The 23,600-nt window shown below is 37.6% G+C and overlaps 1 protein-coding gene across 11 annotated transcripts in view; it reads right to left on the bottom strand.

The window, feature by feature from the left end:
• The window catches only part of CEP128 (centrosomal protein 128), a 404,915-nt gene that overhangs the window by 270,980 nt on the left and 110,335 nt on the right, over window positions 1-23,600 (bottom strand). For 10 of the 11 annotated variants that reach the window (XR_007128480.1, XM_047735544.1, XM_047735551.1 and 7 more), the window contains 3 exons: window positions 15,184-15,534; window positions 6,595-7,245; window positions 1,018-1,182 (listed from right to left, as the gene is read on the bottom strand). Coding sequence is in view for 10 of the 11 variants with exons in the window: in XM_047735544.1 (XP_047591500.1) it covers window positions 1,018-1,182; window positions 6,595-7,245; window positions 15,184-15,534 (1,167 nt within the window). In the remaining variant the exon portion in view is untranslated. The remainder of the gene's footprint in view (window positions 1-1,017; window positions 1,183-6,594; window positions 7,246-15,183; window positions 15,535-23,600) is intronic. The other variant, XM_047735549.1, reaches the window with a different exon arrangement.

Here is a 23,600-nt window from a genome sequence, read left to right as displayed (position 1 = left end):
TATCAACTACCTGTCTATGTTGTCTTATCCTCCTACCAGTAATTTCTTTAATGGTCATCTTTACATGTGGCTTCTATCATACTCAACTACAAATCCTTTTTGGAAGTTGGTAGAAGAGAGATATTCTGTCTTCTATTCCTAATTGACTTTTGCCATAAAAGTAGTGACTCTCTGAGAGTCCCTAGTTTTCTACACAATGCCTGACAGCAGATACTCAAATTCACACATCTACTGAAAGGAAAGCAGTAAGCCTTCCAGGAATGTTCCAAGGTTACCAACCTTCTTAAGCTTCAGTCTCTGCAACTGCAAAAATGAATTTAATAGTATCGATTTCATAAAATTACCATCAGCATTAAAAGTGCCTCACACATGGTGAGTACTTAACTATTACAGGTTTTATTTTGAGCCTCAGTTTCCTCATAGGTTAAAACAGATCAATGAAATCTACCCCAGAGAGTTGTGAGACCTAAAAAAGCACACATACATAAATCAACTGGCATAAATGCCTGACATATAACAGGTCCTCAATAAACCAGAATTCCTTTCTTTGCTACCTTGCCTCTAAACTCCTATTTCAAGATCCAGAAGAAATTTAAAAATCAAATGTAGTAGAATGTTAACCTTTTGGTTGAAAGACTCAAAATCCAGCATTCTAACAAACTATCACTCTTTTTGTGGCACCAATATAACTTTGCCATGAAAAACAACAATTACCATTTATTAATACATAAAATAGGGGCAGCACCTGTGTGGCTCAGTCGGAGGAGCGACCGATTCTTGATTTTGGCTCAGGTCATGATCTCAGAGTTCTGAGAATGAGCCCCACATCGGCTCTGTGATGAGCGTAGAGGCTGCTTGAGATTCTCTTTCTCTTCCTCTCCCTCTGCCCCTCCCCACCCCCATTTGCGGGCATGCTCTCTCTCTCAAAAAAAGAAAACTGCATAAAATATATTCTATAAGAAATACTAGAAGAAATCTGAATAAGTCTTTAAAATTAGAATTCATTCACATTTTTACCTTTTCTTCTAGCTGGTCCTTCAAAGCCTGATATTTTAGCTTCAGTTTTCTATTCTCATTTTCATTCTGGGTTAATTCATCTGTCAGCCTATCACACTGTGACTTCACCTTCTCTAGCTGACAACGATGGACTTTGGCTGTATTCTTATCTTCTAGGCTTTCTGCCTGAGAAAAAAAGGAGAAAAGAAAAAGTCCACTGGCCACAGCCAAACCGTACAGCAAACAAATTACACATGTTATCAGTGGGCAAAAATGTCAAGAGTTTGCTCTAAGCATCTGTACATAACATACACACCATACACACACACAAAAGGAAATGCTCCTAGCATTTATTCAATCTCTCCTTAGTGCTTACTGAGCACTTACTCAGTGAAAAGTGCTATACTAGGTGCTGAGATAGCAAATATGAACAGAAAATTGCCAGATGCATCTATCAATTCTACAACGATGAAGGAGAAGTGCTTAATGAAGGCAGAAGCAAATACTGTGCCAAACCAAAGCAGGCACCTCAACTCTACTGACAGGGAAAGAGGTTGTGAGACGTGTCCCCAAAGGGAAATACTATGACCCAGTACTGACTGATCGCTTTCCTCCTCTATAAAAGGAGCTTTACAATATTCCTGCTCAAGCTCTCTCCTGGGTTTTGTGAAAGAACTGTGTACTTTCAGGATAACAAAATTACTGATGCCACCTTGTGAGGCCAAAAGGATTATGAATTGTAGCAGCCAAGAAACTATAAGTAACTGAACTCGAAAAGGAGTTTTTACCAGTGATTATTATTTCAGTGCCAACAGTGTAATAAAGGACCTGGTTTTTTAACTTTTTCTCAAATATAACCAGAATCAACTTTAAGAAAAAATTAGGAATAATCTATTCTGTGTACAAAATTCAATAAAGATTTGCCAGGTATGTGAATTTTAAAACTTTTAAGAGGACAACGATGCAAACACTTCCTATAGGTCAGGCACTGCTCCCAGACCTCTTTGCACAGTTTTTCCTCATTGTGTCCTCGCAACAACCCGACCAGGGAGGTACTATTACTACTGCCCTCTTTTTTGCAGCTGAAGCCCAGAAACACTAATAACTTATCCCAGCATATGTAATGAGGACTGCAGAGCCAGGATTTGAACCCAGGAATTCTAATATGCAGACTTTCAACTATCCTGCCACACTGCTTTTAGGAAGGTACATTTATCATTTTTAAAAACCAGCTGGGTACAACTTGACAATGTTAACTGGTCACACCTACCAGTTACTAACAGCTTGAAAGCAACTACCTATGATCTGTTTAAAACACGTGTTTTAATTTCTAAAATATATGTTTTTTTTTTCTTTTTACACGTATATTGTCTGTGTGTAATCAGGTATGTAGGAATTCAACCACTGGAATCAATTTCCCGAGAGGAAGTTTTGTGAGCTTCAGACAAAATCTGTATTATAGTCACCTCACAAAAATTCACCTAAGACTGATGCCATTTTAAATTAACACAAGAATTGATTTTTAATAAGGAATCCTGTTTTCACAACCTAAAAACAAAATTACAAAATAAAACCTCTCATCAGGAAAATTGCTCAATTATGATTTTAAGTTTCAATAGAATGCTTTGCCTTTTCTTCATGGCTAATGAAACTCTTGGGTATAGAAGGTTCCCCTAAAGCCAGTGGAGAACTGGAGTTAGCTCAGGGAGCCTTAAAAACCAGCGGTGCTCATCTCTTTCCAAAACTGTCCCTCTCTGGTGATAACGTTCTTTGATAGCCTGAAGTCAAATGGGGTATATATACAACACTAAACTGGGCAAATGCTACAAATCAGGGTTTCTTCCTTGACCCCCCCTAGTTTTAAAACATTTACCCACACGCCAATGCCTAAATTTGACTAAGAACTTACTTCTTATGGTTTTAATAGTACATTTACATTTCACTCTAAGGTTTACAAAGTGATGTTGTACTCATGAAAATCCTGTGATAAAGACATTACTAGTCCCATTTTATTGATGAGGTGAAAAAAGGTTAGGTAACTTGACCAAGATCATATAGCCAGCAAGAAGCAAAAGTATAGAGCTCAAACCCTTAGTCTTTGATCACCTCCCCCGCAAAAAGGCTCCACCAAATGATTTCTATTGAAATCATAATGAGGTGATAACCCAATATCCTTCAAATATGAATAGGAGCTAGAATATTTCATTAAAATATTTTACATTTAAATTTAAAATTAGGCATAAGTAGTCCTAGATGGGGAAAATATATAAATCGTGCAGAGAAAAAATATGGGTAATGTATCAGCATTTATTGGACCCAGAAAAATAAAAGTGAAGCCAAAAGACAAAGAAATAGAACATTTATAGAGCTACTCGTCCCAAGTCCTCTTATACATAATTCAGTACACTAAGTCATCTGTGATGACCATTATTATCAACTCCTTTTAATTAATATAAATAAGTAAAAGTATAGGATTATGTTAGTGAAATAGCATGAAGTAGGGGTTTTTCCTTATGGGCAAGTCATTCAGTTTACAATAAAAGTGCTTACAATCTCTGGTTCTCCTTTTAAGCTCTTATGTTGCTTTTATACCACATTAAAGAGTGGCTGAAATACCCCTCCTCTGTCTTCCAAATTTAAAAAATAAAATGCCTAAAAGTTTCAAAATATCTACAGAGTACTTCTAAGTTATATACTCTTTACATACAGAGAATTTCTCAAAGCTTTACAGTTATTTCACGATACATGAATACAAAGCACTTCCTAATGAAAGGATGGGGGAAACTGCCTGTTGAATACTATCTACTCTGTTTTGATCCAACCCCCTCACATTTCCTCATGGACCTTCCCTAGCCATCTCTGACAAATGGGGTAAACGCATTTTGAGTTCTTCTTTTAATCTGCCACATTTGACACACTTTTTTTTTTCTTAAGATTTTATTTATTTATTTGTGAGAGAGAGAGAGAAAGCACAAGTAGGGGGGAAGGACAGGCAGAGGGAAAAGCAGGCTCTCTGCCAAGCAAGGGGCTCAATGTGGGACTCAATGCCAGAACCCTGGCATCATGACCTGAGCTGAAGGCAGACACTCCACTAACTGAGCCACTCAGGCATCCCACATTTTGAACACTCTTTTTTTTTTTTTAAAGACTTTATTAATTTATTTGACAGACAGAGATCACAAGTAGACAGAGGCAGGCAGAGAGAGAGAGGAGGAAGCAGGCTCCCCGCTGAGCAGAGAGCCCAATGCGGGGCTCGATCCCAGGACCCCAGGATCATGACCTGAGCCGAAGGCAGAGGCTTTAACCCACTGAGCCACCCAGGCGCCCCCATTTTGAACACTCTTGACTATACCTTTCTTGAAATGTCCTGCCTAGGTTTCCAACATACTATTCCTTCCTGGTTCCCTCCTGTCTCTCATATAGTCCTTTATTCTTATCTGCTAGAACCTCTTTCTCAATACTTCCCTTAAACATTGATGTTCTAGAGTTTCAGCCTCTTCTTTCTCCCTACATGATCTCATTAAAATTCTATGATTTCAACTACCATCAATGGGTCACTGGATCCCAATATTCAATTTTAATCTCATTTTCCTCCTCAATGTCTAATCCATTATGAACTAAAAACTGTTTTGCCTAAATTTTCATGGTTAGGCTTCTGTTCTTTTTCACCTAACTCAACATGCGTTAAAAACAAACAAACAAACAAACTGGATTTGCCACTCTTCTCTCCAAATCTGCTCTTTTATCTGCATTATCTACCTTGACAAACAGCCTCATTATCCACCTAGTCCCCCAGGTCTGTGCCCAGTCATCCTTTCAACTACAGCAGCGTAGTTAAGAACACAGGCACTTGACTACCTAGGTTCAAACCCCGTCTCTGCTACTTTCCAGCTCTCAGACCTTGGGCAGTTAGGTTTCCACACCTCAATTAGAGAAAAAATACCATACAATCTGCAGGGATTGTGTGAGGATTAAATGGTTAATGCATGTAAAGTTCTTATAGTAATGATTGGCATGAACTAAGTGCTGGGAAAAAATGTCTGCTATTATTATTATTATTATTGTCATAGCCAATCAATCAACATATGACATATATTTTATCTTCTTTAAGATTAGCTCCTCTCCATATCTCTGACTCTTCTTTTGTTTATGTCCTCATCAACTCTGACAGACTACTATGCCATATTTCATCAATATTAAGACATATTTTTCCACATTTTACCACCTCTGTCTTGGGATGTTGTCTTGCAGTTGACAGTATGTTGTGTTTTCAGAAGAAGGTATTTTTTTTTTCCTTAGTAGCACATAATGATGAGTCTTATAACTGATGGTATCTTAGGTTGAATGAAATTTGGTAAGGGCCTTACACCTATTCCCCCAGCCTCCATTCTGCTCTGTCCACCCCAATTAATAACCCCAAATCCACTACTGCCAGTAGGCTACATGAAACTGGGGGAGAATTCATAAAAAGCTGAAAGCATTCTACATATGTCAGCTATTTCATTATAACTTCATCTTTATCAAAGCATTTTCATGGCAGTTATATTTCAAGGAACTTTGAAAAAAAATTGTAATTAACCTTTGAAGACCTATCTATGTATTCACCTATTCAGCAGATATCTACAATGTTCCAGGAACTGTTCTAGGCACTGGAGATATAGCTGTAAACAAAACAGACTCCAATCCCAGTCCTCATGGACTTTTCATTCTAATAAAGGGAAACTAAAAAATAAATAATATGGGGGCGCCTGGGTGGCTCAGTGGGTTAAAGCCTCTGCCTTTGGCTCAGGTCATGATCTCAGGGTCCTGGGATCAAGCCCCGCATCGGGCTCTCTGCTCAGCAGGGAGCCTGCTTCCTCCCTTCTCTCTCTCTGCCTGCCTTTCTGCCTACTTTGTGATCTGTCAAATAAATAAAATCTTTAAAAAAATAAAATAAATAAATAAATAAATAATATGGAATCTATATCATATGATGAGAAGTACTATGGAAAAAAGTGAAAGCAGGAAGGAGGGACAGATTTATCACACTCCTGACAATCATGTTGTAAAATAATTCCCCTGCATGGGGATAATGCTAATACCTTTAGACCCTAGAAATATTTCCCCAATGCAAGATCTCAATTATGCATTTACCCAGGCCAACTTTGATTTGGAAAAGAAAGGGTAAATCTCAAAAACCTTGGATTTACACAGCTTATAAGCTGATCCACTTTAGTTACCATACTAATAAGGACGGTGGTTTAAACTTCTATGGCCTTGACAAGTCTTTGCCTTTTATATTTTAGGAGGTCACAGATATTGAATGAGGGCACGTTTCAGGTCCATGACTTACTGCCACCTCTGCCTTTCCTGAACTCCCAAAATAGCTAAACGTTCTTTTTAAAGGGCTTCAGTGCTCTGAAATAGGTGCTCCCAGGTGGCTGCTATAACTCATTTCAACCTGGCCGAACAGGCATGAATAAGCCTCTTTACTGTTAGTTTTATCTTCCCTTCAGTGCTTAGGAATACAGAATGATCTCTAAAAGTTTACGCTTTATTAACTTCATGAGCCACCAGAAAAATTCCTTCAGTATCATCAGGATAATTCAGCGCAGGTACCTTCAGTGTCCTAATATGATTCTCAGCCTCACTCTTTTCTTTCTTGAAGTGCTTCATCAGCTCCTGGATGTTCTGTTCGTGTTTCGTTTTCACACTCTGCAACGACGATGTGAGATCTTCCAGCTCCCTCTGGTGAACATCTCGTTCTAGCTTTAACTGTGTAATGATTGTAGCTGTTTCTTCATCTCTGGATTTCACCTGTGTCTTGAGGTCAGCAAGGTTCTTAAGTACATCTTTCCTGGCTCGCTGTTCCTCGGCCAATTTATTAGCAAGATCCGCCCGGATGGCGCTCAAGTTCTTGATGGCTTCTTGCATCTCGAGAAGTTGGGCTTTGTCCCTAGCCTGACTCTTCTTTAGCTCTGTGATTTCTTCTTCCAGGTGAGCTTTCTCAACTTTCATCTGGCTTTGAATCTTACTCTGATGCTTCAATTCACTCTCTAGCCTTTGGATAGTGTCCAGGGAATCCTTGACTTCTAGTTCAAGGTCAACTTGATGAGCCTTAACATCACTTAGTTTCTGCTCCTTACGGTGAAGCTCCTCCTCTTGAAGGGCACGCTTGGTTAAGACATCATTCAATTCCTTTCGAAGATTCTCTATTTGTTGTAATGCTGTATAAAGCTTGCCTTTCAGCTCATCCTTTTCTTTTAGAATCTATCAGGTTAAAAAAAAAAAATCACTGTAAAATTCACCAGAGAGACTGTCAGAAAATAAAGTTTAATACACAAGGAGAAGAAAAATCCATAAAATAGGATTTTGTATTTTTTCCATTTTTTTAATGAAAAATTGCTTTTAGGCTAGAAAACGAAAAATACAATTACCCTGACGTAGCACCACACTGAAATAATATGTTGCAGATTTTCAACACCAACACATATCAATCCTTGATTATAAATAATTATTTAAATGTAGGATAAAATTTACCAAAAGAATGGGGAAAGAAAAAGATTCCTACTATAATTTACCAGAGGTTGAAATAATTAATGTTACTTAAAATAACAGTTCTTTGCATTTCAAATGCACCTGTTTAAAAAGGAGAAACCTCAAAATAGACAAGGAAGACAATATAGGGAACCATGCAGATACAATCTAAGAAAAGTTATGGTACAATCAGTCATTACTTAATAAATAAAGTCGGTAGGGAGAGGAAATACACTATATGTAACTGGGAGTCTCAAAGCCCCAAAAAGATAGAAATAGGATTAAGATTAGGATAGGTGGGGAAGGGACACAGCAGAAAGGTCAAGGGATCAGATGTCCATCACCCTCTGCCAGCCTCTCTGCAGGGTGAAGGTGGACACTGACAGTTGGAGGGAGGCCAAGAACTACCCCTCTCGTCCTCACCACCTCCCAAAGCAATGAAAAAGTCAGCAGCTGAGGAAGCTGGAATCACCACCCCTTTCCCCCAACACTGGCACCAAGAACAATCTCCATCTCTGCTTACGGATGCCTGCCATGGCTTTCACCCAGAAAAAAAGAAAATCACGATTCTTATTTCAGAATTAGAAATAACAAGTAAAAATGCAAATAATTACAAGGCAGTTTTACACTTCATATTTTATACTTTAGTATGAAACAATTCAAGATAAACTACAATGAGTCAATCACTCCAAAGAAACAGTTCCCTCAAAACCCTGTCAGTTTTAGCAGGGAAGAAGAGCAGGAAGCCAGCATGAGAGATAATAAAAGGAAGTGGTTAGGCAGCTGAGCTCTGACCATAGAAAACTGTATGTGATTCTCAGTCCAGTCGTAAGTCACCCTAGGGCCTCAAGAAAATTATTTATCTTTATAAAGATAATAATAGCACCTATATCATAGGGTTGTGATGAAGACTAGTGGCAAAGAAGAAAAAAAAAAGGTGCAGAGGATACAAGTTCAAGGAGAAGCCAGGATCCCAGGGAGGTATTCGTGTAAGATAGTAATCAGATCCGTGAAAAGCAGGTATAATTGATAAAGCAATGCCCCTGGACTGAAAAGACTCAGGGCCACAGAGGAAAGAGATTACTTTGAAAGGCAGTTAAAATGGCTAAAAATATAGGTAAGTCTAAGAGTAGACGTATTATTTTTCTATTGCAGTTTAACAAATTCCAACAAACTTAATAGCAAAAAATATACCATTTATTGTCTCCCTGTTTCCACAGATCCCAAGTCCAGGGACGGTATTGTGCCCAGGGTTTCCTAAAGTTAAGTCAAGGTATCAGCTGGCCTGGGCTCTTACTTGGAGGCTTAGGGGGAAGAATCCACTTCCAAGTTCATCCATATTGTTGGCAAAATTTAGTTCCATGCACTTAACACCCTGGTCCCTATTTCCTTGCTAGCTTTGGGCCAGGGTTTGCTCTGAGCTTCTAAGGCCACCCACACTCCTTGCCTCATGGACCCCTCTGACGCTGAAGCCAGGAACACCACAATGAATCTTTCCTGTGTTTCAAATCCCCCAACTTCCCCCTCTCTCAACAGCCAGAAGAATTTCTATGCTTTTAAGGATTCCTGTGATTAGAGTAGGCCCACCCAGATAATCTCCTTATCTTAAGGTCAACTCTGCCATATAACTGGAACCATGAGAGTGATATCTCATCATGTTCACAGGCTCCAGGAATTAGGGTGAGTCATCTCTGGGAGGTCCACTTACCATACCAGACAGAAACTGGCAGAATCTAGTCTTGGCTGTAAGGATAATGCAAGCAGGGCCTGAGAACAGGAGAAGTGGCTTCAAGACCGTGCTTAATGTTTGGAACAGATAACACAGGCCCTGGCTAGGAGTTAAGAGACTTCCCTGCTGCCCAGAAGATAAAGATGATATTTTCAAGATGGAGATTTAGCAGGTAAAACATCTTTGATTGCAAAATACTGTATTATCTTCCTAAAGTTGGTTTAAACAGCGATATTTATTTTTCTCACATAACATGAACACCAGAGATGGAGCACTTCAAGAAGAATCCTTCAAAAACTCAGGCACTGCTACTCTACAATTCTCTAGATTTTGCCCTCGGTTTCAGCATTCCACGTATCATATCAATTCATGACAAAGGTGGCACCCTTAGAGTGGACAGTCACAGACTACATTAGTCAAGTTTGCAAATTCTTTGGCAATAAAGATACTAAAAACTAAGTTCTATTTGCTTTTTGTTAATTCCTTGGCTAGTAGCCACAGCCCAAGATTTTGTCTAGACATTGTCTCCGAATCGGAAAATGACAGCGTTTTAACTGCCACCTCCATACCCTGGACATTCCTCAGTTGAATAGGCCTTATCTTGAGGGAACTCAAAATAATAGACTTGGATCCCCGTTGGCCAGGAATGCTGAAGTAGAAGCACTTGAAAGGGACCTGAGAAATCAGGCTTGTTTTTCACCTCATTTTTATTTCGGCTAAGTTTCCTAGTTCCCTCTCTTGTTTGGACTAACTTCAACAAGGACAGATCATTTGGCTGGTCCATCACTGAAAACCTCCAAATTATCAAACTACGTATATTTGGATTATAGACTGCAGATTTTCAGTCTCTCTACCCCCCAAAAATCTTGCTCTCTGCTTTTACTATTTACTTTTCTCCACTTTTAGACAGGCAGGCTTCAACCTATATTTGTCTTTCTCTTGTGGATCTGTAAGATCACAACACATGCCAACATCCAAAAGTTTTCATACCAGTCACTTAATACCCCACTCTGAGGCACAGCATCACTGCCCAAAGGTAGGATTTCTGATGGTTCAACTAACAACTACTTCCAGTAGCACAGTTTGCCAACTTCCCCTTTAGAAAAGTATGATGCTCCTTTGTCCCCACTTCAGTTTTCCACTTAGTCAATCCTACATTTTAGGCTCTTTTATTTAAAGCTCCTTACTCCAAGAACTGATGTGTCCCGTCAGCTTGAGTATCTTCTGCTGAGAGTAAGAGAAAACTCCAATTCCAGCTGACTTAAACTACAAGGTAATTTAATATCATTCCAGGCAGGACTGTTCCAGACATGGTGTCAAAGCTCTAGGTCCGCCTCTCTGCACTTCTTTCAGTAATACCTTCTGATGTATATATGGTTCTGCCATAGGCAATTGGTATATGAGACTTCGTTCTCAGGACCACAGTAAGACGGCCAACTTCAGCTACTGCAGGCATCACAGCCGAATAGAACAAAACCAGAGAAGGAAAAAAAATCTCTCTTATGTATCTTCTTCAGGGGTGAGTAAATGTTTTCCAGAAGCTCCCCCAACAGACTTCATAACTCATTCTCCATTGCTCAAAAGAGTTATATGCTTGGTAACCGGCCTACATTAATTTTTGAATGGAATGCAACGGATTGAATGGATGGGGGAGGGAGTAGATGGGGATAATCAAGACCACTACGGAAGCCCACTGATCCTTCTAGGTAAGTTTTGCCTGTATATTCAGGAGAAGAAATGGGAAAAATAAGAGTTGGGTTGATTCCAGATTGAAGATCAGTTAGATGTGTGAGGTGGAAGAAAGAAATCAAAGAGGCTGGTGAGCATGTCATCAGAGCAGCTCTTCATGAAGTTCAATCTGATAGGAAAAAACATTGCAGGAAATGACTGGTCAACCGGAGGAATGTGGAAAGATCAAAATCATATGGTAATCATTAAAAAAGGAAAAGGGAATAAAAGAAATGTGTAAGATCAGAGACTGAAATTTTGGAAGTTAAGATTTGGACATGGAGAAATTACAGATGAGGCCAATTTTTAGCCGCAGAAATTAGCTGCTGAGTGACTTGGAGGTCACTGTAAAATGGGAAATTAGTGAAGTTTAAGGATGCTGAAGTTTAAGGTTGCTGAGATGAACTTTGTAATCACCAAACATGATGATAAGAATTACATGTAATGAAACAGGCTGAGGGGAAGTCAGGTGCAAAAATCCTTGAGAAATATGGAGGCATAATGGAAAAATATGTAGCAGTTAGGAACAATGAGAAGAGAATGTTCTAACCACGCAAACCCAGCTTCCAAAGAAGAAAAGCTGTAAGAGAAGATTACGAAGGAACGATTGAAAATGGCTGTGTGAAGCCAGAAGAATGATACTGTCTAAAACCATAATAAGAATAGAAACGAACTTTTCAAAGCCTGACCACAAAGTACACACAGAATTTTGTTTCCTAATTAACTAAAAGGTAGACAAAATTTTTAAAAAGGAAGAAAAGTTATTTTTCTGCATATGAAGGTATATGCAGATGGATTCTGGGTTATTCTAATATATCCATACTTTAGCCTTTCTAAAATTGCCTATGGCAGAACCATATATACATTTAAAATGTATTTAGCACTGATCCTTCTTTTCAACTTTTAAATTAAAAAAATTCATCTGTTAAAAGACAGTATATATTACATATACTCCTTTTTTCCTCAGCATGAAGGCAATACAAAAAAGGAAAAGATGGCAATTTAAGATTCTTTTTTTTTTTTTAAAGATTTTATTTATTTATTTGACAGATCACAAGCAGGCAGAGAGGCAGGCAGAGAGAGAGGAGGAAGCAGGCTCCCTGCTGAGCAGAGAGCCCGATGTGGGGCTCGATGCGGGGCTCGATCCCAGGACCCTGAGATCATGACCTGAGCCGAAGGCAGCGGCTTAACCCACTGAGCCACCCAGGCACCCCGGCAATTTAAGATTCTTGAAGTCAAATATTATCAAGCAAAAAGCTCAATACAGACCAAACCAATTCTTCTGCCAACTCAGCAAGAAAAACAAGCAACCTAAGAAGCATTCCTATTATCCATATTAAAATATACATCTATGTATTTGGAAATATTCAGGAAAGTATACATTGTGATCGGAATCCAAGTTCAAAATTTTTTCCTTTATCATTTTCAAATGTTGGTATAAGAACCATCAACTTCAAATAGCACTTTAAAAGATAAAGACAAAAAAAAGTTAAAGACAAAAATATCACAATAAGTGAGATTATTTGTATCTACATAATTTTAGGTCCTCCATTATATGTTTATTTACATATCTCTGAAGAACATCATATCATGGTCCCCTGATGTAAACATCCATGCCATTTTCTTTCAAGGAAGTACACAATCTGATGCTTCTGGGGTTTTTGTGCAATGATATGCTATTTGTTTGATATTCCATATAATTCGATAACAAAGTAGTTTTGTAATAGGATATATATCTAACAATCTTACCAAATTTCCAAAAATGTAAAAAACAGGAAAAAAGTAAATCAGAGCAATTTTTAAGAGAATACAACCCTTTAGCCTTCTACTACATTTTTAAGTGGCAAATCTTAAAGCAGAAAGTAAATTACACTGGAAAAAAGAGAAATGGTAGTAGAGAAACACAAAAACTGTATTGTTTGAGCATAGAAAATGTCTCAACAAGGTTACTTATTAAACAATTTACTCTGTAAAACATTATGTGTTTTATTTGGAATTTAGTATTATTTTTATTTTAATATATACTTCCAAATACACCCTAGAGTCACTTTTTGAAAATAATTAGCTCAAAAAAACAAAAAACAAAAAACAAAACCAAAACAAAACAAAACAAAAAAAACCATATGCTGTATTCCTAATGCCTTGGGGTGGTTTTGTGATTTTATTAAAAATTAAATACTCCTTAGAGGTATTATTCAGTAAGACATAAACATATAGAGGCTTTTTTCCGAAATTATTTACAACGTACTTCCATATCATGGATTTACTGGACGCTTACATGTGCAATGAAATAGCTGTTACCCTTTCTTCCTTGATTAACCACTGCTCTAACTCCAACATGCCGCATTCATTTTTAAGGCTTTTAAAGTGGAAATTACAATGCCTGCTGTGATAATTGTGATACTATCCTAACTGTGGCAATCACTTTAAAACTACTTCTTTGCTTATCATTAGCAATGCTAAGTGATAAAAATAATTATATCAGGAGCATTCTGGGAAATAATTGTTTAACAGTTTTGAGTATCTAAAAAAACTCCATCTAGAAAACTCTGCACCATGGATTAGGATACTGTCTGATGACATGGACCCTTCTACATTTCCTCTAATTAAGTAAAATCCCCAGGCGGTTTTCAATCAGTCAGTCCCTCCCACCCACCTTCTTTCTAGCTACCTCCTCTACAGTCATGCTCATTGAACCAGTTGCCAGACCAGACTGACAACAGGATAATCAAGGTAGAGCAATTTCCTGGGATCAGATCAGTTCAGCTTCAAGTGTGAAAGCTTTACAACTGCTTTACCTCAGGGCAACTAGTCACCCAGTATGTGTCAGATGGGTTAAATTGAAAAGCACTCTACAATGAGTGCAAGGTGATCGCTTCCTCCGGCCTCTAGATGTCCACGAAATTCATATATAAATGGCAAAGCATATTTTCCAGGACAGCTCATCTGAAATAAGCATCTGTCACTCTTAAGTGCTGACAATTGATTTTATAAACATAATTGCCTTGCCTTACACTGTGTTTTCCTTTGAAAGAAAGTCAACTTATCCAAATGATTATTCTTTTGGAATGTTCAGAATTCTTGGCAAGTGACAAATGACAAAGCAGAAATGATAAACAAAGACTAAACATGGATAAAAATCAACCCTGACTTTCCTGTTTATTATCTTATAAACATCTAGGTTTAATTCAACCCAAAGATATAGTTGAGAATCAACACAGGAGCACAAAATCCATTTAAAGTAACTGATGATACACGGGATAGACGATGTGAAATGCATACACGGATCAGTGAAATGCTTTTTGTTGCGATCAAAAAGGCACAAAAGCAGAGTCTTAAAGAGGCTTGTGACCTGATAATACTGCTCAGGCAGTGAGATTATGAACGTCATTCATTTAACGAAAGCCATTATAGTTGCTGCCAGAAAATGGTCCAGTAGTAACTACTACATGTTTAAATGTTCCTTTCCAACCAATACTTAAGTTGAAATTTACTAAAAAATGAGATTTTAAAATACATGCACTGGGGGAAAAGTCAGGTGATATTATGGAAGACTTTGTGATTTTTTTTTTTCCATTTGAAAATCAAAGAATAATTTCAACTTAGGGAACTAAAAGCCAAACTGAGGGAGAGGGAGGGATTTCTTTTTTTTTTTTTTTTTTTAATAAACATATAATGTATTATTAGCCGCAGGGGTACAGGTCTGTGAACCGCCAGGTTTACACACTTCACAGCACTCACCATACATAGCCCATACCCTCCCCAATGTCCATAATCCCACCACCCTCTTCCTACCCGTCTCCCCCCCAGCAACCCTCAGTTTGTTTTGTGAGGTTGAGAGTCTCTTACGGTTTGTCTCCCTCCCTTCCTACCCTCAAAACCACCCACGTTGCATCTCCACTTTCTCATATCAGGGAGATCATATAATAGTTGTCTTTCTCCGATTGACTTATTTCACTAAGCATAATAGAGGGATCTCTTTCCAAGGGCCAACTCTAAAAACTCACAGAATGTTAAACTATGGAGAAGACTTTAAAAACTTAAAAAATTAAATTACTTTTTACCTTGAAAAAGCCAAGACATAAAGACTCCTCTATCAAGGACATCACGATGGAGTACACGCACAGTACAGCACTCAAGTGTTTGTTCAAAGGATGGATGAATGAATGGTTGGTCACAGCAAAAACCATCCCTTGGGAATTTGGCTTTTATACCTGATTATTCTTGTCTGTCAGTTGATCAAGAGTTTCAGACTGTCTCTCCAGCGCTCGCTCTAACTTCTTGTGCTTAAGCTTCCACTGCCTGATGGACTCCTGAGCTTTCAGTTTCAGCTCTTCTCTCCTCTTCTCTGCCTCCTGCCTCAGGGCCTCTGACTGCTGGAACTCGAGGAGGTACTGCTCCGCCTGCTTGGTCGCATCCTCAGCATGGTGGGTCAGCTCTGAGATCTGAAGGTCAGCATGCTTGTGTTTGGCCTCACAAGTTTCAAAGTGATTCTGGATCTCTTTAAGCTGATCCAACATCTGTAGCTGCTCCTTTTCTTTGTGCTCCAATTGATGTGTTAAATTCTGGGAATAAAGCATGAGAAATATTAGGAACATGTTCTTGTCAAAACTGGATGTCTAACATAGCATCAAACAAGAATCTCTAATGTCTGAGAATGACTGAAATGGGAACCACCGGTACCAAATTTCATTAGTAGTCAGTCTAGAAGATATGAGTCCCTCTCTATGTATTTTATGGGCACCTAAGTTGGGAATAATTCTTTATAGAAATAGTTCCTCTTTTTTAGACTACTTCATTATCCAAATAGGGAAAACACGTATTTTCCAGTTGACTGTCACCAAAATAGAAGGGCTTTTAATGAGAAAAACAAAGTGCATTACTTTAGTAAGAATCTAGCACTTCGTCCAACTGAAAAAAATGTCAGTTTTAAAAACTGTCAGATTATCACAGCAGTCATATGTAATAGTTCACTTTCTGGCAACACATAAATTTTGTTACAATAGAATAAAAATATCTAATAAAATATGCACATTGATGATAGAAAGATCAATATAGATAATATTTGAAAGTTCATTTAAAAGACTCTCAATAAAATGTTTATAGACACATTAATTCCAGCTAAATCTAATGTTATAAATTGCTAAACTTAGCTCAAGCTTTATAAATCAGGGTAGGATAGATTTTTAAACAAATAAATTTATTTGAACTACTTAATAATAAAGAAAAGCAAACGTGAACTCTTAAAATCCAGCTTCCCAGAATGGGTCAACAACACATTTGGAAATTGCACTAAATCATATTTTCATACATATTTTCAATTTGAAAAGACCTGGTAAAGATCTATTTTAACTTAAAAATGAGAGGACACTTTTATATAACATTTTAAACAAATAAAAGAATATTGTAATCATTAACATTAAGCCACTATTATAGAGCTTTGGAAGGGAGTGACAAATTAAGAAATAATGTATCCCGTATGCTGCCCCTCCTGAGCCTTACTTTCCAATACTCAGGTGACAAAGGAAACATGAAAAGGCCATGTTCAGGGGACTAGGATGATACCGGAGCTGGACAAACAATAAATATCATCTACATTGCTGTAAGGCTCCTACAAATGAAGGCTGGAAACATTTACCAACTTCCCCTGATTCTCACAGCAGAACGTTCAGTTCCAGATTCCATTATCCCTGCACCATGGCTCAAATAAGTGAAATACAATTTCTTTCGTGGTTAAAGTCATTGTTTGACATCATGGCAAAAAAATACAATAAAAATAATGCCTTGAAAACGAGTTTCATTTTCAGAGCAACAGGTTTGCATTTGCTCAGTTTGCTAAATTCAATGCAGCATGGAAGAGATGAGTCACTCCTTTATCTACCCAAACAAAATAGTAAATTGAGAACTGTGCACTTGTTTGTGCGGAAAATTCTAAAATGAAATCAGAAAGCCATAGTGGTAGTGGTTTGCCCTTTTGCCCTTATCTAAAAGTTTTATCACTAAGATAGAAATCAACTTTACTAAGCCACAGTATTCGCATGATTTCTCCATCAGCAGAGAGATGCCAATATTTTTTTTTTGTTTCTAACAAACACTTTGGAGAGTGGGTACCCTTCCTACATGTTAAGCACATAGCTTACAAAATGGTTAATAAGACCTGGCTTTGATACCAAAAAACTAAGTAATATAAACTGGGGAGATACTCACACTACCAGCTAGATTACAATTGCAAATGATGCTAGATGCTAAAATGATGGACAGTTACTTGAAGGGGACTAAATTCTACAGTGTGGCTGGGGAGGGTTTCTCTTGGGAGAGGACATATGAGCTGAGATCTAAATGAGAAGGAGCTAGCAATAATAATAATTATTATTACTACTAAAGTTTACTGAGCACTTGAGTTGTACAAAGGATTAAGCAAATACTTGATAAGAATGACCTCACTTGGGGCGCCTGGGTGGCTCAGTGGGTTAAGCCTCTGCCTTCGGCTCAGGTATGATCTCAGGGTCCTGGGATCAAGCCCCGAATCCGGCTCTCTGCTCAGCAGGGAGCCTGCCTCCTCCTCTCTCTCTGCCTGCCTCTCTGCCTACTTGTGATCTCTGTCTGTCAAATACATAAATAAAATCTTTAAAAAAAAAAAAAAAGAATGACCTCACTTGGTCCCACTATTACTATCTTAATTTTAGTGATATGTAACCAACTCTTGGAACCTGCCCAAGATCACATACCTAATATGTGAGGAAATGGGATTTAGATCCAGATTGTCTGGCTGCAGAGCCCATGTTTTCAACTCTTTGCTAAGTGGCCAGATTCTCAGATGACCCTAACTCCTTGCCTGTTTTTCACCTACTCTCACAGTCCTGTCTTAGTGGTTCTGTTCAGTCAGAACTGCCATCTATGAAGCAAGAGTCCCAGTACTCCCTTCTCCCCAGCACTCCTCCTCTCATCCCTTTTCCCCATTCCTCAGGCCTTTGGCTTTATCTACCCATCTGCCCAGTTCCCTCACTCCCTTTCTTCTCATACATCTGCTCTTCATTGTCAGGAAGATGACCATGCCCTGACATTTCTTTTGCTGGCTTTAAATCCAAGTTTTTTGACCTAACTTCTTTAATTTTCACTTTAACCACTCCCTTATTTGCATTTCAAACTCTTTTTTAAAGCTGAACTTAAATGGTAAAACTACCAGCTATGGGGGAATTAACACATTTCCTGTTTCCTATATCAGAGTCCTCTAAGGAAAAACCAAACAGGAGTATCAGTTGATGTGATAGCACACGGAGAGGCAAGCTCTTGGTGCAGAAATTTACTGCATGCCTCTTCCCAATCCACACAGTGGCCCTTCCAAAATGGCCTGCCTCAGACCCACCATCTTTTCACTCACTTCTAGTGTGTAACATAGCTCCTTAAAAAATGAAATTGATGCTATTATGCAGGACATCCCTTAAATTTCCTTAATGTACCATTTTGAAACTTAACCAGATACTCTGTCCTCCTCTCTAGTCTCTGAGGAAAAGGGATCTTTCTTAGACAAATTAGCCTATCTTTGTAATTTCCTTCCACATCCATCAAGGGTTTCACTACATCAATTAAATCTTCTCTTCCTTGTACTGAACCTCTCTTTTCCTACTTGGATCATTCTTCTCTACTATTCCCATCTTTAAAAAGAAAATCATGGGATGCCTGGGTGGCTCAGTTGGTTAAGGGGGCTGCCTTTGACTCAGGTCATGATCCCAGTGTCCTGGGATTGAGTCCCACATTGGGCTCCTTGCTTGGCAGGGAGCCTGCTTCTCCCTCTGCCTCTGCCTGCCACTCTGCCTGCCTGTGCTCACGCTCTCTCTCTCTCTGACAAATAAATAAATAAAACCTTTAAAAAAAATAAAAATAAATCACAGAAATAATTTCTTCTTAATGAAACAAATTGAAGAGGATACAAACAAACAGAAAGATAGTTCATGTTCATGAATTGGAGGAATCGGTATAGTTAAAATGTTTATATTACCCAAAGCAATCTGCAGTTCTCATGCAATCCCTATCAAAATACCAAAAGCATTTTTCACATAACTAGATCAAATAATCCTAAAACTTGTATGGAACCACAAAAGACCCTAATAGTCAAAGCAATCTGAAAAAGAACAAAGCTAGAGGTATCATGATCCCAGATTTCAAGATATACTACAAAGCTAATATAATCATAACAGTATGATACTGGCACAGAAATAGGCACACAGATCAACAGAATAGAATAGAGATTCCAGCAATAAGCCCACACTTTTATGGCCAATTAATCAATGAAAATGAGGCAGGAACACACAACAGGAAAAGAGTCTCGTTGGAAAAACAGCACAGCTACATGCAAAAGAATGAAACTGGACCACTTTCTTACACCATAGACAAAAATAAACTCAAAATGGATTAAAGACCTAAGTAAGAGATCTGAAACCATAAAATTCCTAAAGAAAATATAAGCAGCAATTTCTTTGACATCAGCCATAAAAACAATTTTTCCAAATACGTTTACTTTGACAAGGAAAACAAAAAGCAAAATTAAACCATTGGGCCTACACCAAAATAAAAAGCTTTTGTACAGTGAAGGAAACCATAGACAAAACAAAAAGGCAACCTACCTAGTGGTAGAATAAATTTGCAAATGAGATATCCAATAAGGAATTAATATCCAAAATATACGAAGAACTTAGACAACTCAACATCAAAAACCAATAATCCATAAAAAATGGACAGAAAACCTGAACAGAACTTTTTGCAAAGAAGACATACAGATGGCCAACAGACCATGAAAAAATGTTCAACATCATTAATCAGCAGGGAAATGCAAATTAAAACCACAATGAAATATCACTTTATACCTGTCAGAATGGCTTAAAAAAAAAACACACAAGAAATTACAAGGTGTTGGTGAAGATGTGGAAGAAAAGGGACATTCATTCACTGTTGGAGGGAATGCAAATTGGTGCAGCCACTGTGAGAAATGGTATGGAGGTGCCTCAAAAATTACAACTAGAATTATCATATTACCCAATAATTCCACAACTGGGCATTTACCCAAAGAAAATGAAAACACTAATTCAAAGGGATACATGCACCCCTATGTTTATTGCAGCATTATTTACAATTGCCAAGATACAGAAGCAACCCAAATGTCATTCACAGATAAAGATGTAACACACACTGTGCACATGTGCACACACAATGGAATATTATTCAGCCATTAAAAAAAGAATGAAATCCTGCTGTTTGCAACAACATGGATGGATTTACAGGGTATAAGGCTAAGAGAAATAAGTCAGTCACAGAAACACAAATACTGCATGATTTCACTCACATGTGGAATTTAAGAAACAGAACAAAGAAAAAAGAGACAAAAAAAAAGACTTTTTTCCCAGGCTTTTTTTTAAATTATGTTCAATTAGCCAACATATAGTAATCATTAGTTTTTGGTGTACTGTTCAACAATTCATTAGTTGCATATAACACCCAGTGCTCATCACCATACTTGCCCTCCTTAATATTCATCACTCAGTTATCTCATTCTCCCCAACCTACTCCCCTTTCTGCAACACTTAGTTTGGTTCCGGGAGTCTGGAATCTCTCATAGGTGTCTCACTCTGATTTCTTCCTATTTAGTCTTCCCTCCTCCTTCCCCTGTGGTCCTCTGTGCTATTCCTTATATTCCACCTATGAGTGAAACAATACAATCATTGTCTTTCTCTGCTTGACTTATTTCACTTAGCACAATCCTCTTCAGTTCCATCCATGTTGACGCAAATGACGGGTATTCATCCTTTCTGATGGCTCAGTAATATCCCATTGTATATAAGAATCATATCATGTTTATCCATTCATCTGTTGAAGGGCATCTCAGCTCCTTCCATAGTTTGGCTACTGTGGACATTGCTGCTATGAACACAGGTGTGCGTGTGCCCCTTCTTTTCACTACATCTGTATCTTTCAGGTCAATAATAGTACAGTTCCTGGGTCGTTGGGTAGCTCTATTTTTAATGTCTTGAGGAACCTCCATACTGTTTTCCAGAGTGTCTGGACCAGCTTGCATTCCCACCAACAGTGTAAGTGGGTTCCCCTTTCTCCATCCTCACCAACACTTGTTTTTTCCTATCTTTTTCATTTTTGCCACTAACTGGTGTAAGGTGGTATCTTATTGTGGTTTTGATTTGTATTTCCCTGATGGCTAGTGATGTTGAACATTTTTTCATGTGTCTGTTAGCATTTGTGTGTCTTCTTTGAAGAAGTGTCTGTTCATGTCTTCTGCCCAGTTACTGACTAGGTTATTTGAAAAAAACAGACTCTTAAACACAGAGAATGAACTAGCTATTTTCAGAGAAGGGGGTGAAAGGATGATGAGGGAAATAGATAAAGGGGATTAATAGAACGTTTATCTTGATGAGCAATGAGAAATGTGTGAAACTACTGAGTAATTGTGTTGGACACCTGAAACTATTGTAGCACGATGTATTATCTATACTCGAATAAAAAAAAAATCACAAAAATAATTTTTTTAATGAAACAAACAAAAAAACACCTTATCAACCAGCACTCTATACTCTGCTTCCTATTAAATCAGACTCTCCTGGAAAGAGCGGTCTACACCTGGTACTCCACAATTTTATTCCTAATTCATTTCCCCATTCATTGGATTTGGTTTTCACACCTATCATACAATTAAAATAGCTCTCATCAAGATATCCAAAGATCCTCTTTAGCCAAATACAATGGACTCTTTAAAAATCTACTCTAGTTTCTTTGTAGCATGTAACAATGTCGATGGCTCCTTCTGTTTTATAAGTCTTTCTTCTTCCCTGACTTTCATAATACCCCTCTCTTCACTAGTTCTCCTTTTACTCCTGCTCTTTAATCTCCTTTCCTTGGTCTCTCCCACCATTTAGCTTTTAAATATGGATAATAGTATAAGATTCTAGAATTATGCATCATTCTATCTACAAAATATCTTCAGTAAGTAAGCAAGCATGTAGGTAGACAATGATATAAGTAATTTCCAATTCAGAAGCCAGGATGATTTTCTAAACTCCAGACCTTTAAATATCGAATTATATAATGATGTCCTACATCTGGGAATTCCACAGGCTTCTTAATTTTAGCATGCCAAAAAATTGAATTTATCTGATGCCCAACTCCTCTAACAATTAAGGTAGTTCTAATAAAATGGCAATAATGGCTCTCTCTGCTGAGAAAGTATAGAAACGGGAATGGAATTGTATATTTAAATAGTGAGAAAGTTTGAAGTAACTGTTATAGGAAAAGAGAAAAGGAACAAGAGATAAATGTTTAAAAGCTATCAAACAGAAATAAGGTCACAGTTAGTCTCAAATTTATAATAGACTCAAATATACAAAATTCTCTGAATATCCCAAACAAGCTCTTGAACCCAGGAGGAAAATAAGTTCAGCATTATTTATTCTTCTATAATTACAGAACAACAAGAATAGGCACATGATTAACATATGCAAGCCCAGAGCTTAAGCACATAAATTTCATTGTTCTCACATTTTAAAAATTATAGACTTTCATATTAACATATTTCATACAATAATTCACTTAGAAGAATACTTGAAAATATCATGGCATTAATTGGGTATATAAGTATAAATGAATAGAAAAGGATGTGGTTCTAATTGTAAATAATTGTGGTTCTTACTACTGATGGGAAAGTAGGATTGAATTTGAACTGGATGAACCCTGCCTCTAACTGCTCTGAGTCTGGAAACTGTTGCCACTGATCTGCTCCCATCAGTCTGTCTGCATTCTGCTTCAGGTAAAACCTGTCATAGAACTCCTGCCTAAATTCATTCCTTGGCAGGTCCTATTCAGCCACAGTTTTGATGTTGTCTTTAATCCATCTTCCTCAAATAACAAATCAGAATAATCTAATTGTAACAAACATTTCTGCCCCATCAATCAAGAGATTATATTACAGAACCCTCACAACAATCCTTCACATATGCACACATCTATAGAGAGCACACAAGTAAACAAACACATCATTTACCCATGGATAAATGCTTTTAGGGTAGGCATATATACCAAATACTAGTATCTTCCTATGTACTACCTGAAATGCTAAATGAAAAGCAATATTCTTATTTATTCCATTAGGATGATTTCCAATTCTGTTATTACTATTATACATTCCTGGCAGCCTCTTCTACCCTAAAAAACATTTTATAGTTAAATTGTGTGAAATTATTTCAGCCACTAGAGCAGAGTTGTTAAATTTCATATCGTTTAATCAAGTCTATTACTTATTTCTCACTATGTAAGTACTGTCAAAGACAGGAACCATCCAAAAACACAGAAATGTCTTTTTTTTTTTCCCCACCAAGAATTGTTTCCAGTTATGTGGGAGAAAAAACTTTGGTTCCTAATGGGAACATTTTAGATTCTATAGCTGGGCCTGAGAATTAAACCAACACAAAACAGATTAACAGGAGAAAAGCACACAAATTTTATTTAATATTTTTACATAGACATAGGAGCCTTTGTTGGGAAAATGAAGACCCTACAAAGTGGTTGGGATCAAGAGCTTCTACGCTTTTTTTAACAGAGAATTTGTGGGGAAATGGCAAGAAAAAGGAAAAGG

The sequence above is a fragment of the Lutra lutra genome, chromosome 7 (assembly GCF_902655055.1).
Source record: "Lutra lutra chromosome 7, mLutLut1.2, whole genome shotgun sequence".
In the NCBI taxonomy this organism is placed as follows: Eukaryota; Metazoa; Chordata; class Mammalia; order Carnivora; family Mustelidae; genus Lutra; species Lutra lutra.
This window is presented reverse-complemented; position numbering and strand designations above follow the sequence as displayed.